The sequence below is a fragment of the Salmo salar genome, chromosome ssa05, assembly GCF_905237065.1.
Source record: "Salmo salar chromosome ssa05, Ssal_v3.1, whole genome shotgun sequence".
Taxonomy (NCBI): Eukaryota; Metazoa; Chordata; class Actinopteri; order Salmoniformes; family Salmonidae; genus Salmo; species Salmo salar.
Window position 1 is genome coordinate 3,227,229 of NC_059446.1, and position 15,918 is coordinate 3,243,146.

Sequence of the window (15,918 nt, forward strand, 5' to 3'; positions counted from 1 at the left end):
TTACACCCCGTCCCTAGCTAGCTGTCAGACAGACTAGTAGGTTCAGAGAGTCCCTCCCCGTCCCTAGCTAGCTATCAGACAGACTAGTAGGTTCAGAGAGTCACACCCCGTCCCTAGCTAGCTGTCAGACAGACTAGTAGGTTCAGAGAGCCACACCCCGTCCCTAGCTAGCTGTCAGACAGACTAGTAGGTTCAGAGAGCAACACCCCGTCCCTAGCTAGCTGTCAGACAGACTAGTAGGTTCAGAGAGTCACACCCCGTCCCTAGCTAGCTGTCAGACAACAGACTAGTAGGTTCAGAGAGTCACACCCCGTCCCTAGCTAGCTGTCAGACAAACAGACTAGTAGGTTCAGAGAGCCACACCCCGTCCCTAGCTAGCTGTCAGACAGACTAGTAGGTTCAGAGAGCCACACCCCGTCCCTAGCTAGCTGTCAGACAGACTAGTAGGTTCAGAGAGCCACACCCCGTCCCTAGCTAGCTGTCAGACAACAGACTAGTAGGTTCAGAGAGTCACACCCCGTCCCTAGCTAGCTGTCAGACAACAGACTAGTAGGTTCAGAGAGCCACACCCCGTCCCTAGCTAGCTGTCAGACAGACTAGTAGGTTCAGAGAGCCACACCCCGTCCCTAGCTAGCTGTCAGACAGACTAGTAGGTTCAGAGAGCCACACCCCGTCCCTAGCTAGCTGTCAGACAAACAGACTAGTCAGTTAGAGAGTTACACCCCGTCCCTAGCTAGCTGTCAGACAGACTAGTAGGTTCAGAGAGCCACACCCCGTCCCTAGCTAGCTGTCAGACAAACAGACTAGTAAGTTAGAGAGTTACACCCCGTCCCTAGCTAGCTGTCAGACAGACTAGTAGGTTCAGAGAGCCACACCCCGTCCCTAGCTAGCTGTCAGACAAACAGACTAGTCAGTTAGAGAGTTACACCCCGTCCCTAGCTAGCTGTCAGACAGACTAGTAGGTTCAGAGAGTCACACCCCGTCCCTAGCTAGCTGTCAGACAACAGACTAGTAGGTTCAGAGAGCCACACCCCGTCCCTAGCTAGCTGTCAGACAGACTAGTAGGTTCAGAGAGCAACACCCCGTCCCTAGCTAGCTGTCAGACAGACTAGTAGGTTCAGAGAGCCACACCCCGTCCCTAGCTAGCTGTCAGACAGACAGACTAGTCAGTTAGAGAGCAACACCCCGTCCCTAGCTAGCTGTCAGACAGACTAGTAGGTTCAGAGAGCAACACCCCGTCCCTAGCTAGCTGTCAGACAGACTAGTAGGTTCAGAGAGCCACACCCCGTCCCTAGCTAGCTGTCAGACAGACTAGTAGGTTCAGAGAGCCACACCCCGTCCCTAGCTAGCTGTCAGACAAACAGACTAGTCAGTTAGAGAGTCACACCCCGTCCCTAGCTAGCTGTCAGACAAACAGACTAGTCAGTTAGAGAGTCACACCCCGTCCCTAGCTAGCTATCAGACAGACTAGTAGGTTCAGAGAGCCACACCCCGTCCCTAGCTAGCTGTCAGACAGACTAGTAGGTTCAGAGAGTTACACCCCGTCCCTAGCTAGCTGTCAGACAGACTAGTAGGTTCAGAGAGTTACACCCCGTCCCTAGCTAGCTGTCAGACAGACTAGTAGGTTCAGAGAGTTACACCCCGTCCCTAGCTAGCTGTCAGACAACAGACTAGTAGGTTCAGAGAGCCACACCCCGTCCCTAGCTAGCTGTCAGACAGACTAGTAGGTTCAGAGAGCCACACCCCGTCCCTAGCTAGCTGTCAGACAGACTAGTAGGTTCAGAGAGCAACACCCCGTCGCTAGCTAGCTGTCAGACAGACTAGTAGGTTCAGAGAGCCACACCCCGTCGCTAGCTAGCTGTCAGACAGACTAGTAGGTTCAGAGAGCAACACCCCGTCCCTAGCTAGCTGTCAGACAGACTAGTAGGTTCAGAGAGCCACACCCCGTCCCTAGCTAGCTGTCAGACAGACTAGTAGGTTCAGAGAGTCACACCCCGTCCCTAGCTAGCTGTCAGACAGACTAGTAGGTTCAGAGAGCCACACCCCGTCCCTAGCTAGCTGTCAGACAGACTAGTAGGTTCAGAGAGCTACACCCCGTCCCTAGCTAGCTGTCAGACAACAGACTAGTAGGTTCAGAGAGCCACACCCCGTCCCTAGCTAGCTGTCAGACAGACTAGTAGGTTCAGAGAGCCACACCCCGTCCCTAGCTAGCTGTCAGACAACAGACTAGTAGGTTCAGAGAGCTACACCCCGTCCCTAGCTAGCTGTCAGACAACAGACTAGTAGGTTCAGAGAGCTACACCCCGTCCCTAGCTAGCTGTCAGACAACAGACTAGTAGGTTCAGAGAGTCACACCCCGTCCCTAGCTAGCTGTCAGACAACAGACTAGTAGGTTCAGAGAGTCACACCCCGTCCCTAGCTAGCTGTCAGACAGACTAGTAGGTTCAGAGAGTCACACCCCGTCCCTAGCTAGCTGTCAGACAGACTAGTAGGTTCAGAGAGTCACACCCCGTCCCTAGCTAGCTGTCAGACAGACTAGTAGGTTCAGAGAGTCACACCCCGTCCCTAGCTAGCTGTCAGACAGCAGGCTAGTCAGTTAGAGAGTTATATCATCACCTGTTACTACCAGCAGCCTGCGGCTTCTTGTTCTTCTTCTTATCAGAGTCCCCTGGACTGTAGAAGGGCAACACAGATGCATAGCCATGCTCTTCCTCTGTAGAGAGAGAGAGAGAGAGAGAGGAGAGAGAATCGTTTCATTGCGACGTTGTGAGATAAAGTCCTTACTTTGGGTTGCAGTTAAACTTATGTTTTCACAGACTATTGCCTTGGGAAATCAATGACAGGCAAAAATTAACAAATCAAATGATTGTAAACACGAAGTTCAATTTTAGGCGTTTGACTGGTGCATAGCCAGGTTCTACCTCTGGATAGGACTAGTTTTAATTGACACTCACAGAGCCTTCAGAAAGTATTGATACCCTAGACTTTGTGCACATCTTGTTGTGTTACAACCTGAATTTAAAATGGATTACATTTTTATTTTTGGGTCACTGGCTTAAACACAATATACCATAATGTCAAAGTGGATTTATGTTTTTAGACATTTTTACAAATTAATAAAAAATGAAAAGTCTTCAGTCAATAAGTATTCAACCCCTTTTTTAATGGAAAGTCTAAATAAGTTCAGGAGTAAAAATGTGCTTAACAAGTCACATAATAAGTTGCATGGACTCACTGTGTGCAATAATAGTGTTAAAACATTATTTTTTTTAATGACTACCTCATCTCTGTACCCCCACACATACAATTATCTGCAAGGTCCCTCAGTCGAGCAGTGAATTTCAAACACAGATTCAACCACAAAGACCAGAAAAGTTTTCCAAATGCCTCGCAAAGAAAGGGACCTATTGTAGACGGGTAAAAACAATTAAAAGCAGACACTGAATATCCCTTTGGCTTTGAGCACGGTGAAGTTATTAATTACACTTTGGATTGGTGTATCAATACACCCAGTCACTATAAAGATACAGGCGTCCTTCCTAACTGAGTTACCGGAGAGGAAGGAAACTGCTCAGGGATTTCACCATGAATTAATTACAAAGCCAATGGTGACTTTAAAACAGTTACAGAGTTTAATGGCTGTGATAGGAGAAAACTGAGGATGGATCAACAACATTGTAGTTACTCCACAACACTAACCTAAATGACAGAGCGAAAAGAAGGAAGCCTATACAGAATACAATTATTACAAAACATGCATCCTATTTGCAACAAGGCAATAAATAAATACATGAAAAAAAAATTGGCAAAGCAAACCAATACAACACTGTCTTCTTGAAAATCTATGGCAAGACCTGAAAATGGTTGTCTAGCTATGATCAACAACCAATTTGAGAGAGCTTGAAAAATTTTGATTAGAATAATGGGCAAATGTTACACAATCCTGGTGGCAATCCAACAAAAACTTACTTTGGGGATGGTCTCTAAATAATGACATTTAACCCTTCTCCTATTTATTTAAAAACGCAGTGGTAAATATGTTTTATTTTTACTATGAAACTAAACACACCCACCTCTCTGTCATGGTTTAGCAAGACATTTAACCCTAATTGCTCCCTATAAATTACTTTGGATAAGAGAGTCTGCTAAATGACTAAAATGTAAAAGTTTAAACCATTTATTTCTATGTGGCTGCACAAACCGTCTCCTTGTCCACGAATGGTACTGCACTCAGTAGTGCTAAATTTGTGCTTCTACTGAGCTCCTTTAAAAAGTATATATTTCAGTTTGAAATTTCTAATTTTCGCCATTTGTTTGCCATGCGTCCTTGATTTTACATTTACATTGTGCTTCCTCAGAGGTAGGGAGGCGAGCAGGCCAGAGGTGGATGAACAGAGTGCCCTTGTTTGGGTGTAGGGCCTTGATAAAAGATAGCCTCTGCCTTTATTCCAATGCATAGGATGTATCCAGTGATGTATAATTGTTTGCTTTTGTCAGTCAGCTGTATAGAGCGCGCATTGTTTTTCCAGGTGCACCATGGGTAATGGTCTGCTCCGTGCCATCCGTGACCAGAAGTAGTAGACCATTTATTTAGCTTGTATTTCCAGGATCAGCTGATGATGGTCACCAATATCACTAGACAACTAGCCTACAGCTAGACACCAATATCACTAGACAACTAGCCTACAGCTAGACACCAATATCACTAGACACCAATATCACTAGACAACTAGCCTACAGCTAGACACCAATATCACTAGACAACTAGCCTACAGCTAGACACCAATATCACTAGACAACTAGCCTACAGCTAGACACCAATATCACTAGACAACTAGCCAACAGCTAGACACCAATATCACTAGACAACTAGTCTACAGCTAGACACCAATATCACTAGACACCAATATCACTAGACAACTAGCCTACAGCTAAACACCAATATCATTAGACAACTAGCCAACAGCTAGACACCAATATCACTAGACAACTAGCCTACAGCTAAACACCAATATCACTAGACACCAATATCACTAGACACCAATATCACTAGGCAACTAGCCTACAGCTGGACACCAATATCACTAGACAACTAGCCAACAGCTAAACACCAATATCACTAGACAACTAGCCAACAGCTAGACACCAATATCACTAGACACCAATATCACTAGACAACTAGCCAACAGCTAAACACCAATATCACTAGACAACTAGCCTACAGCTAGACACCAATATCACTAGACACCAATATCACTAGACAACTAGTCTACAGCTGGACACCAATATCACTAGACAACTAGCCAACAGCTAGACACCAATATCACTAGACAACTAGCCAACAGCTAGACACCAATATCACTAGACACCAATATCACTAGACAACTAGCCTACAGCTAGACACCAATATCACTAGACAACTAGCCTACAGCTAGACACCAATATCACTAGACAACTAGCCTACAGCTAAACACCAATATCACTAGACACCAATATCACTAGACAACTAGCCTACAGCTAGACACCAATATCACTAGACAACTAGCCAACAGCTAGACACCAATATCACTAGACACCAATATCACTAGACACCAATATCACTAGACAACTAGCCTACAGCTAGACACCAATATCACTAGACAACTAGCCTACAGCTAGACACCAATATCACTAGACACCAATATCACTAGACAACTAGCCAACAGCTAAACACCAATATCACTAGACAACTAGCCAACAGCTAGACACCAATATCACTAGACAACTAGCCAACAGCTAGACACCAATATCACTAGACACCAATATCACTAGACAACTAGCCTACAGCTAGACACCAATATCATTAGACACCAATATCACTAGACACCAATATCACTAGACAACTAGCCAACAGCTAGACACCAATATCACTAGACAACTAGCCTACAGCTAGACACCAATATCACTAGACAACTAGCCAACAGCTAAACACCAATATCACTAGACAACTAGCCTACAGCTAGACACCAATATCACTAGACACCAATATCACTAGACACCAATATCACTAGACAACTAGCCTACAGCTAGACACCAATATCACTAGACAACTAGCCAACAGCTAGACACCAATATCACTAGACAACTAGTCAACAGCTGGACACCAATATCACTAGACAACTAGCCAACAGCTAGACACCAATATCACTAGACAACTAGCCTACAGCTAGACACCAATATCACTAGACACCAATATCACTAGACAACTAGCCTACAGCTAGACACCAATATCACTAGACACCAATATCACTAGACACCAATATCACTAGACAACTAGCCTACAGCTAAACACCAATATCACTAGACAACTAGCCTACAGCTAGACACCAATATCACTAGACAACTAGCCAACAGCTAAACACCAATATCACTAGACAACTAGCCTACAGCTAGACACCAATATCACTAGACACCAATATCACTAGACACCAATATCACTAGACAACTAGCCAACAGCTAGACACCAATATCACTAGACACCAATATCACTAGACAACTAGCCAACAGCTGGACACCAATATCACTAGACACCAATATCACTAGACAACTAGCCAACAGCTAAACACCAATATCACTAGACAACTAGCCAACAGCTAGACACCAATGCGCATCTAATCCATCCAACAAGTACACGTGTATGACAGCAGGCCTGTAGTTGACTCTTTCTGTTAGATTGTGCAATGGCATAGACCTACATTATTGTGGATTTGTTTTCACGGAGATGATTGGATTTTCGTTATTGTGCCCTAGCAGATTGACAAGTGAAGTTGACAGACAGAACAGAAAACGACCTCCTCCTACATCCTCCTCGACAAGCGCTCCCTTGTTTTCCAGCGGCCTCGGTGGGAGCGGGGCGCGATTCTGACTTTGAATTATTCACAGCCTAATAATAGAACAGAGTTGATCGACTAATATTCTGGAAATATGAACTTTAACGATAATGTTTTTTTAAATCCAGAACATGGTTTATTGACATCTAAAAAAGCAGTTTTTAAAGTTTTGTTCTTTATAATGACACGTTGTACCTACAGTATTTATGCATATTGAAACTGAAAACAATTTCAAGAGAGAAATTGTTATGCCCAGTCAGTCATTTTGTCTTCTAATTTGAATTGTGTTTTTATATCAATAATTGTTCCACAGGTCTAGGACAGGTATCATGAACTAGTTTCAGCTGCTGGACGATTTTTTCTTGAGTAGAAGGTCGGGGGCCAGAACATAATTACAAATCATTTTTACACTGCAAATTGACCGCAAGAAACACAAACAGATATAATGTTTGACTAAAACATAATAATTTCAAACCTTGCTTACATTTGTATACATCCCTTGTCTATTATGCGTGGGAATACTTGGGAACCGATTTTTTTAAATGAAAATCATTTGGGGCTGTTTTTACAGTCTTTTATGTCCAACAATGAAAATATTTTTTTTTCGCCAAAAACTTTGGGGTCCAAATAAAACCGCGAGTTGGGGAAATCTCATCTAGGGCTACCATGGTCATCCAACGGACCAACAAATCTGAGCATTATTGCAAAGAAGATACAAAGTATTTCATTGTACACTGACATCAATAGCTTGCTACAGAATGCTCTCCAAATGCAACATTTAATGACCATTAGGTACGGTACACCATATGTTCCCTCAGCCACAGGGAACATATATGGCTGAGGGAATATAGGGCTGAGGGAACATATATGGCTGAGGGAATATAGGGCTGAGGGAACATATATGGCTGAGGGAATATAGGGCTGAGGGAACATAGGGCTGAGGGAACATATAGGGCTGAGGGAACATAGGGCTGAGGGAACATATAGGGCTGAGGGAACATATAGGGCTGATGGAACATATAGGGCTGATGGAACATATAGGGCTGAGGGAATATAGGGCTGAGGGAACATAGGGCTGATGGAACATAGGGCTGAGGGAACATATAGGGCTGAGGGAACATATAGGGCTGAGGGAATATAGGGCTGAGGGAACATATATGGCTGAGGGAACATATATGGCTGAGGGAACATAGGGCTGAGGGAACATAGGGCTGAGGGAACATATAGGGCTGAGGGAACATAGGGCTGAGGGAACATATAGGGCTGAGGGAACATATAGGGCTGATGGAACATATAGGGCTGAGGGAACATATAGGGCTGATGGAACATATAGGGCTGAGGGAACATAAGGCCCAGGGAACATAGACATGACCCCAACTCTATGGTTTGAACACTTGAGCAACATTTCACAAGATTACACTGGCATATTGAAACGCATATGCAAATGTATGGCTGCATCAATCTGAATTGTTATTTTCCAGTTTACATGTATATATTAGACAACATTTAGATATCTTAGACATATAATTTCAAGTCATATAATACCTGTCTAATAACATGACGTTGAATGATGTGGTAGCCCATCATTGATAGATTCATTATGCCAATAAATGCACTAATTTGTGGCCTGTAACCAGAGATTTTGTACAACATATTATATACTGTGTGACTAACCTGGAACGGTTGCCCTCACTCAACATGGCTACTGCTTAGCTTCATCACGGTGAAGCCATTTTGCCAGCACTATCTTTGACCTATGAACCCCCAGAGTGTGGCAGCGCTCCGCCATATTGACTGTTGTCTTGACTGGAGAAGATAGGGAACATTTGTGATCCTAGAAGAATCGAAACCGTGCTTTTAAACATCTCTAAACTGGTGCAACCTTGGCCAAAGGATATATATCCGACACCTGCGTGATGGCGAGGAAGAAAAGCAAACAGCAAGGAGTCGGAAGCAAGGAGCTGGTGCCCGGACAACAGAGCATATCGAAGAGCCCCGTCTCTCCCGGAGATACAGCTGGCGGTGGTGGCGGAGATGCAGGGCTGGATAGACTGGCGGCCAGGGCGAATCAGGTAACTAGCCTAGCAAGCAGCGAAAACTACTAGCGGGCTAGTTAACAGGTTAGCTAACCTACCAATCAGTTAGAGCCATCCTGTATTTCTGCTCATTTCTTGGGGTTTTAGGTGGTTGATTGGGGGAATTCTAGCTAAGTTGCATAACTAGCTAGGGCTCCAGGTTTTGTATTTTTGTTACTTTACTATTTCTGATCGGGGCGGAATGATAGCTAGCTCCACTAGCATAATACATCATTAACATTTAGCCAGCGTTGTAAATTAAGCAAGTCGACAATAAAGACCCATTCGCATCAATTTTAACCAACTAGGCTAGCTACTGTAACTAACGACATCCAGTCTGCATTTAGCCAACTAGGCTAGCTACTGTAACTAACGACATCCAGTCTGCATTTAGCCAACTAGGCTAGCTACTGTAACTAACGACATCCAGTCTGCATTTAGCCAACTAGGCTAGCTACTGTAACTAACGACATCCAGTCTGCATTTAGCCAACTAGGCTAGCTACTGTAACTAACGACATCCAGTCTGCATTTAGCCAACTAGGCTAGCTACTGTAACTAACGACATCCAGTCTGCATTTAGCCAACTAGGCTAGCTACTGTAACTAACGACATCCAGTCTGCATTTAGCCAACTAGGCTAGCTACTGTAACTAACGACATCCATTCTGCATTTAGCCAACTAGGCTAGCTACAGTAACTAACGACATCCAGTCTGCATTTAGCCAACTAGGCTAGCTACAGTAACTAACGACATCCAGTCTGCATTTAGCCAACTAGGCTAACTACAGTAACTAACGACATCCAGTCTGCATTTAGCCAACTAGGCTAGCTACTGTAACTAACGACATCCAGTCTGCATTTAGCCAACTAGGCTAGCTACTGTAACTAACGACATCCAGTCTGCATTTAGCCAACTAGGCTAGTTACAGTAACTAACGACATCCAGTCTGCATTTAGCCAACTAGGCTAGCTACAGTAACTAACGACATCCAGTCTGCATTTAGCCAACTAGGCTAGCTACTGTAACTAACGATATCCAGTCTGCATTTAGCCAACTAGGCTAGCTACTGTAACTAACGACATCCAGTCTGCATTTAGCCAACTAGGCTAGCTACTGTAACTAACGACGTCCAGTCTGCATTTAGCCAACTAGGCTAGCTACAGTAACTAACGACGTCCAGTCTGCATTTAGCCAACTAGGCTAGCTACAGTAACTAACGACGTCCAGTCTGCATTTAGCCAAATAGGCTAGCTACTGTAACTAACGACGTCCAGTCTGCATTTAGCCAACTAGGCTAGCTACTGTAACTAACGACGTCCAGTCTGCATTTAGCCAACTAGGCTAGCTACAGTAACTAACGACGTCCAGTCTGCATTTAGCCAACCAGGCTAGCTACAGTAACTAACGACGTCCAGTCTGCATTTAGCCAACCAGGCTAGCTACAGTAACTAACGACATCCAGTCTGTATTTAGCCAAATAGGCTAGCTACTGTAACTAATGACATCCAGTCTGCATTTAGCCAACTAGGCTAGCTACTGTAACTAACGACATCCAGTCTGCATTTAGCCAACTAGGCTAGCTACAGTAATTAACGACATCCAGTCTGCATTTAGCCAACTAGGCTAGCTACAGTAACTAATGACATCCAGTCTGCATTTAGCCAAATAGGCTAGCTACTGTAACTAACGACATCCAGTCTGCATTTAGCCAACTAGGCTAGCTACTGTAACTAACGACATCCAGTCTGCATTTAGCCAACTAGGCTAGCTACTGTAACTAACGACATCGTCTGCATTTAGCCAAATAGGCTAGCTACAGTAACTAACGACATCCAGTCTGCATTTAGCTAAATAGGCTAGCTACTGTAACTAACGACATCCAGTCTGCATTTAGCCAACTAGGCTAGCTACAGTAACTAACGACATCCAGTCTGCATTTAGCCAACTAGGCTAGCTACAGTAACTAACGACATCCAGTCTGCATTTAGCCAACTAGGCTAGCTACAGTAACTAACGACATCCAGTCTGCATTTAGCCAACTAGGCTAGCTACAGTAACTAACGACATCCAGTCTGCATTTAGCCAAATAGGCTAGGTACAGTAACTAAGGACATCCAGTCTGCATTTAGCCAAATAGGCTAGCTACAGTAACTAACGACATCCAGTCTACATTTAGCCAACTAGGCTAGCTACAGTAACTAACGACATCCAGTCTGCATTTAGCCAACTAGGCTAGCTACAGTAACTAACGACATCCAGTCTGTATTTGCTGGTAGTAGTTAAGTGTCATCCGCAAGAATGACATTGTTATAAGCGCCTGCCACGGACAAGTCGTAAAATGTTGCCATCTAATTTGTATCTAGCTTGTTAGCTCCTTGCTCGCGGTGGTATTGCAAGTTTGCTTACATTTAATCGCACTTAGTAGCTAGTACATAATGTTTATGTGCACCTGTGTGGTAACTACATGTTCTAGCTAGTTGGCTAACAGACTACATCACAATGGTATTGATCTGGCTAGGTGTAAATGGTTTTAACGTTTATGCATGGCTTGCTTTGTTATGTTTGCACTTTGCATGTGTGATCAGCATCTGTTGTATTCGCGTACACTTTCTCTGCGCACATTTCTACTCTGAAGTGTCATATGCATGAGTCCAAGTTGTTACCTAAACATTTACATGGACGCCCTTGTAGGTGTATGGGGTTTTGTGGTCAACAAAGCTTACTTTACCAGCGGACTACTAGCTAGTGTGGATGCCTGGGCCACGTTAAATCACTACAAACTTGCCAAGCTGCTTCCATGGCCAACTTTTACTTCCTCTTTGCAAAACAGATGTTGTGATTGTTGTCAACATAGTCAGATCTTACTCGTGAAATTCTAGTCTGTTATTAAAAACCTGACCTTAGATCAGTGTCCAGGGGGCAACTTCATCATGCTCCATGTCCATCTCACTGACATCCACCTCTCCTAAGATCCCGTCCTTTCCCCCCCCCACACCTAATCTTATTGATCAAATACATTCTCCTCTCCCCCATCCTCCTCTCCAACCCTCTCTTCTCTTCCCCTTCTCTCTTCCTCTCCTGTCCTTCACCTAAATGATTGACCTTTCTTTCTCTCCTCCTCTCCGCTGCATTCCTAATATCACTGGCTCACCTCTCTCTCCCCTAGCCTCCTCTCCAACCCTCTCTTCTCTTCCCCTTCTCTCTTCCTCTCCTGTCCTTCACCACCCCCTCTCCGCTGCATTCCTAATGTCACTGGCTCACCTCTCTGTTGCTCTCCCCCAGCCTCCTCTCCAACCCTCTCTTCTCTTCCCCTTCTCTCTTCCTCTCCTGTCCTTCACCTCCTCCTCTCCGCTGCATTCCTAATGTCACTGGCTCACCTCTCTGTTGCTCTCCCCCAGCCTCCTCTCCAACCCTCTCTTCTCTTCCCCTTCTCTCTTCCTCTCCTGTCCTTCACCACCTCCTCTCCGCTGCATTCCTAATGTCACTGGCTCACCTCTCTGTTGCTCTCCCCCAGCCGAGGCACACCTGCTGTCTCCTGTGTCACCGTGAGTTTAAGGACTGGGGTGCAAGCTCTGCCAACGGTCTGCCTGGGGGCCACGAGGCGAAGCTAGCTGACGCTGTCCCAGCCCTGTCCCAGGCCCTGCTCCGAGAGGTGCCGGGCCAGAAGCTGTCCGACACCGTGCCTTCGCTGAGCCAGTCTCTACTGGGAGAGGTGCCGCTCTGGATCTGCCAGAGCTGTCGGAAGAGTGTTGAGGAAGAGGAGAGACAGAGCACCCAGGAAACGCCTGTAGCGGTAAGAAGGGGAGAGGAGGAGGTAGGGTGGAGGAAGAGGAGAGGAGGTGGTATGGGGAGAGGAAGGGGAGAGGAGGTAGGGAGGAGGAAGGGGAGAGGAGGTGGTATGGGGAGAGGGTGGAAGATGAGGAGAGAATGAGCGCCCAGGAAACGCCTGTACCGGTAAGAAGGGGAGGGGAGAGGAGGAGGAGGTAGGGAGGAGGAAGGGGAGAGGAGGAGGAAGAGGAGAGGAGGTGGTATGGGGAGAGGGTGGAAGATGAGGAGAGAATGAGCGCCCAGGAGACACCTTCACCGGAAGGAGAAGGGAGAGGGGGGGGGGGAGAGACTGAGCTGTTAGGAGATGGGGAGACTGAGCTGGTAGGAGGGGGGGAAAGTGGGGGGGAGACTGAGCTGGTAGGAGGGGGGGAAAGTGGGGGGGGGAGACTGAGCTGGTAGGAGGGGGGGAAAGTGGGGGGGGAGACTGAGCTGGTAGGAGGGGGGGAAAGTGGGGGGGGAGACTGAGCTGGTAGGAGGGGGGGAAAGTGGGGGGGGAGACTGAGCTGGTAGGAGGGGGGGAAAGTGGGGGGGGAAGACTGAGCTGGTAGGAGGGGGGGAAAGTGGGGGGGGAGACTGAGCTGGTAGGAGGGGGGGAGACTGAGCTGGTAGGAGGGGGGGAAAGTGGGGGGGGGAGACTGAGCTGGTAGGAGGGGGGGAAAGTAGGGGAGTGGAAGAGTTAGGCGAGTGAGAGGAGAAAGGGGAGGTGAGGAGACGCCTGTATATAACAAGACCATGCACGCACATCAAGCCTAGTATTAGCACTATTATACAGTTACGTTTTACATTACCCATGTTACAGCTTGCTACCGATGGGTTGTGTTTATGGAAATTGCTTTTTTCCCCTGAAGGACTTAAAAAAAAAAAAAAAATAACCATTACAATAGTGTGTATGTTTGGTCACCTTATACGCCAACAAGCTGAAAGGCACTGGATTTGGTGGCGATGGAGACAGGCAGCTTTAGGACTGTTATCCCGTGGCTCCACTCTGCATGACTAAATGAATACCACATCTAAGCATCCTGACATGAGATTAGTCTCCTCTTCTAAAGCTGTTTGTTCTCTGTCAGACTTGGCCTTCTCTCGTCACAAGCAGAGCTAGTCTTATTCATGTGGATTCTGGAGAAAATATACTATTCGTCTCGAGGTGTTTTTTTATGTCTGTATCTTAAATGCGATACAAATCGAGGAGATTGCTCTGTGCTCAAGGTAAGGTAAATAACTAGTGTTGTCAGTGACAGAACGGCCCATAGGGTTTGAGTAGAGGGTGACAAACCTTAAATGATGGACACCAACCGATCACTTATCAGAGGCGTTAAGCTGATATTGTTCGTTATGTTAAGTAGCTCTATACTAGAGAAATGTAAACTTTTTTTATTATTTTTTTTTAAATGAAATAAGTTTGCTAAGTTTGCTTCCCTGTATCTCAGTTGGTAGAGCATGGTGTTTGCAACGCCAGGGTTGTGGGTTCAATTCCCACAGGGGGGCCAGCACAGACACATTTTTTTAAAATTAAATTTATGAAATGTATGCATTTCACTACTGTAAGTCGCTCTGGATAAGAGCGTCTGCTAAATGACTAAAATGTAAAAATGTATGTAAATGCTAATATGAGTGATTGTTAATGGGACAATGAATGACTACAGCTATCACACTGGTAGTATTACTAGTTCAAATGGGATTATATTAAAAACAACGGTGGGGCTCAGTAGTGTTATATAAACTGTGGGGCTCAGTAGTGTTATATAAACTGTGGGGCTCAGTAGTGTTATATAAACTGTGGGGCTCAGTAGTGTTATATAAACTGTGGGGCTCAGTAGTGTTATATAAACTGTGGGGCTCAGTAGTGTTATATAAACTGGGGCTCAGTAGTGTTATATAAACTGTGGGGCTCAGTAGTGTTATATAAACTGTGGGGCTCAGTAGTGTTATATAAACTGGGGCTCAGTAGTGTTATATAAACTGTGGGGCTCAGTAGTGTTATATAAACTGTGGGGCTCAGTAGTGTTATATAAACTGTGGGGCTCAGTAGTGTTATATAAACTGTGGGGCTCAGTAGTGTTATATAAACTGTGGGGCTCAGTAGTGTTATATAAACTGTGGGGCTCAGTAGTGTTATATAAACTGTGGGGCTCAGTAGTGTTATATAAACTGTGGGGCTCAGTAGTGTTATATAAACTGTGGGGCTCAGTAGTGTTATATAAACTGTGGGGCTCAGTAGTGTTATATAAACTGTGGGGCTCAGTAGTGTTATATAAACTGTGGGGCTCAGTAGTGTTATATAAACTGTGGGGCTCAGTAGTGTTATATAAACTGTGGGGGCTCAGTAGTGTTATATAAACTGTGGGGCTCAGTAGTGTTATATAAACTGTGGGGCTCAGTAGTGTTATATAAACTGTGGGGCTCAGTAGTGTTATATAAACTGTGGGGCTCAGTAGTGTTATATAAACTGTGGGGCTCAGTAGTGTTATATAAACTGTGGGGCTCAGTAGTGTTATATAAACTGTGGGGCTCAGTAGTGTTATATAAACTGTGGGGCTCAGTAGTGTTATATAAACTGTGGGGCTCAGTAGTGTTATATAAACTGTGGGGCTCAGTAGTGTTATATAAACTGTGGGGCTCAGTAGTGTTATATAAACTGTGGGGCTCAGTAGTGTTATATAAACTGTGGGGCTCAGTAGTGTTATATAAACTGTGGGGCTCAGTAGTGTTATATAAACTGTGGGGCTCAGTAGTGTTATATAAACTGTGGGGCTCAGTAGTGTTATATAAACTGTGGGGCTCAGTAGTGTTATATAAACTGTGGGGCTCAGTAGTGTTATATAAACTGTGGGGCTCAGTAGTGTTATATAAACTGTGGGGCTCAGTAGTGTTATATAAACTGTGGGGCTCAGTAGTGTTGTATAAACTGTGGGGCTCAGTAGTGTTGTATAAACTGTGGGGCTCAGTAGTGTTGTATAAACTGTGGGGCTCAGTAGTGTTATATAAACTGTGGGGCTCAGTAGTGTTATATAAACTGTGGGGCTCAGTAGTGTTATATAAACTGTGGGGCTCAGTAGTGTTATATAAACTGTGGGGCTCAGTAGTGTTATATAAACTGTGGGGCTCAGTAGTGTTATATAAACTGTGGGGCTCAGTAGTGTTATA

The 15,918-nt window shown here is 45.1% G+C and overlaps 1 protein-coding gene across 1 annotated transcript in view; it reads left to right on the plus strand.

The window, feature by feature from the left end:
- The first annotated feature begins 8,627 nt into the window (after positions 1-8,627).
- The window catches only part of LOC106604117 (protein FAM193B), a 30,734-nt gene continuing 23,443 nt past the window's right edge, over positions 8,628-15,918 (plus strand). Inside the window, exons 1-2 of the mRNA XM_045717816.1 lie at positions 8,628-8,941; positions 12,461-12,739. Coding sequence (XP_045573772.1) covers positions 8,786-8,941; positions 12,461-12,739 — 435 coding nt within the window. The 5' untranslated portion in view covers positions 8,628-8,785. The remainder of the gene's footprint in view (positions 8,942-12,460; positions 12,740-15,918) is intronic.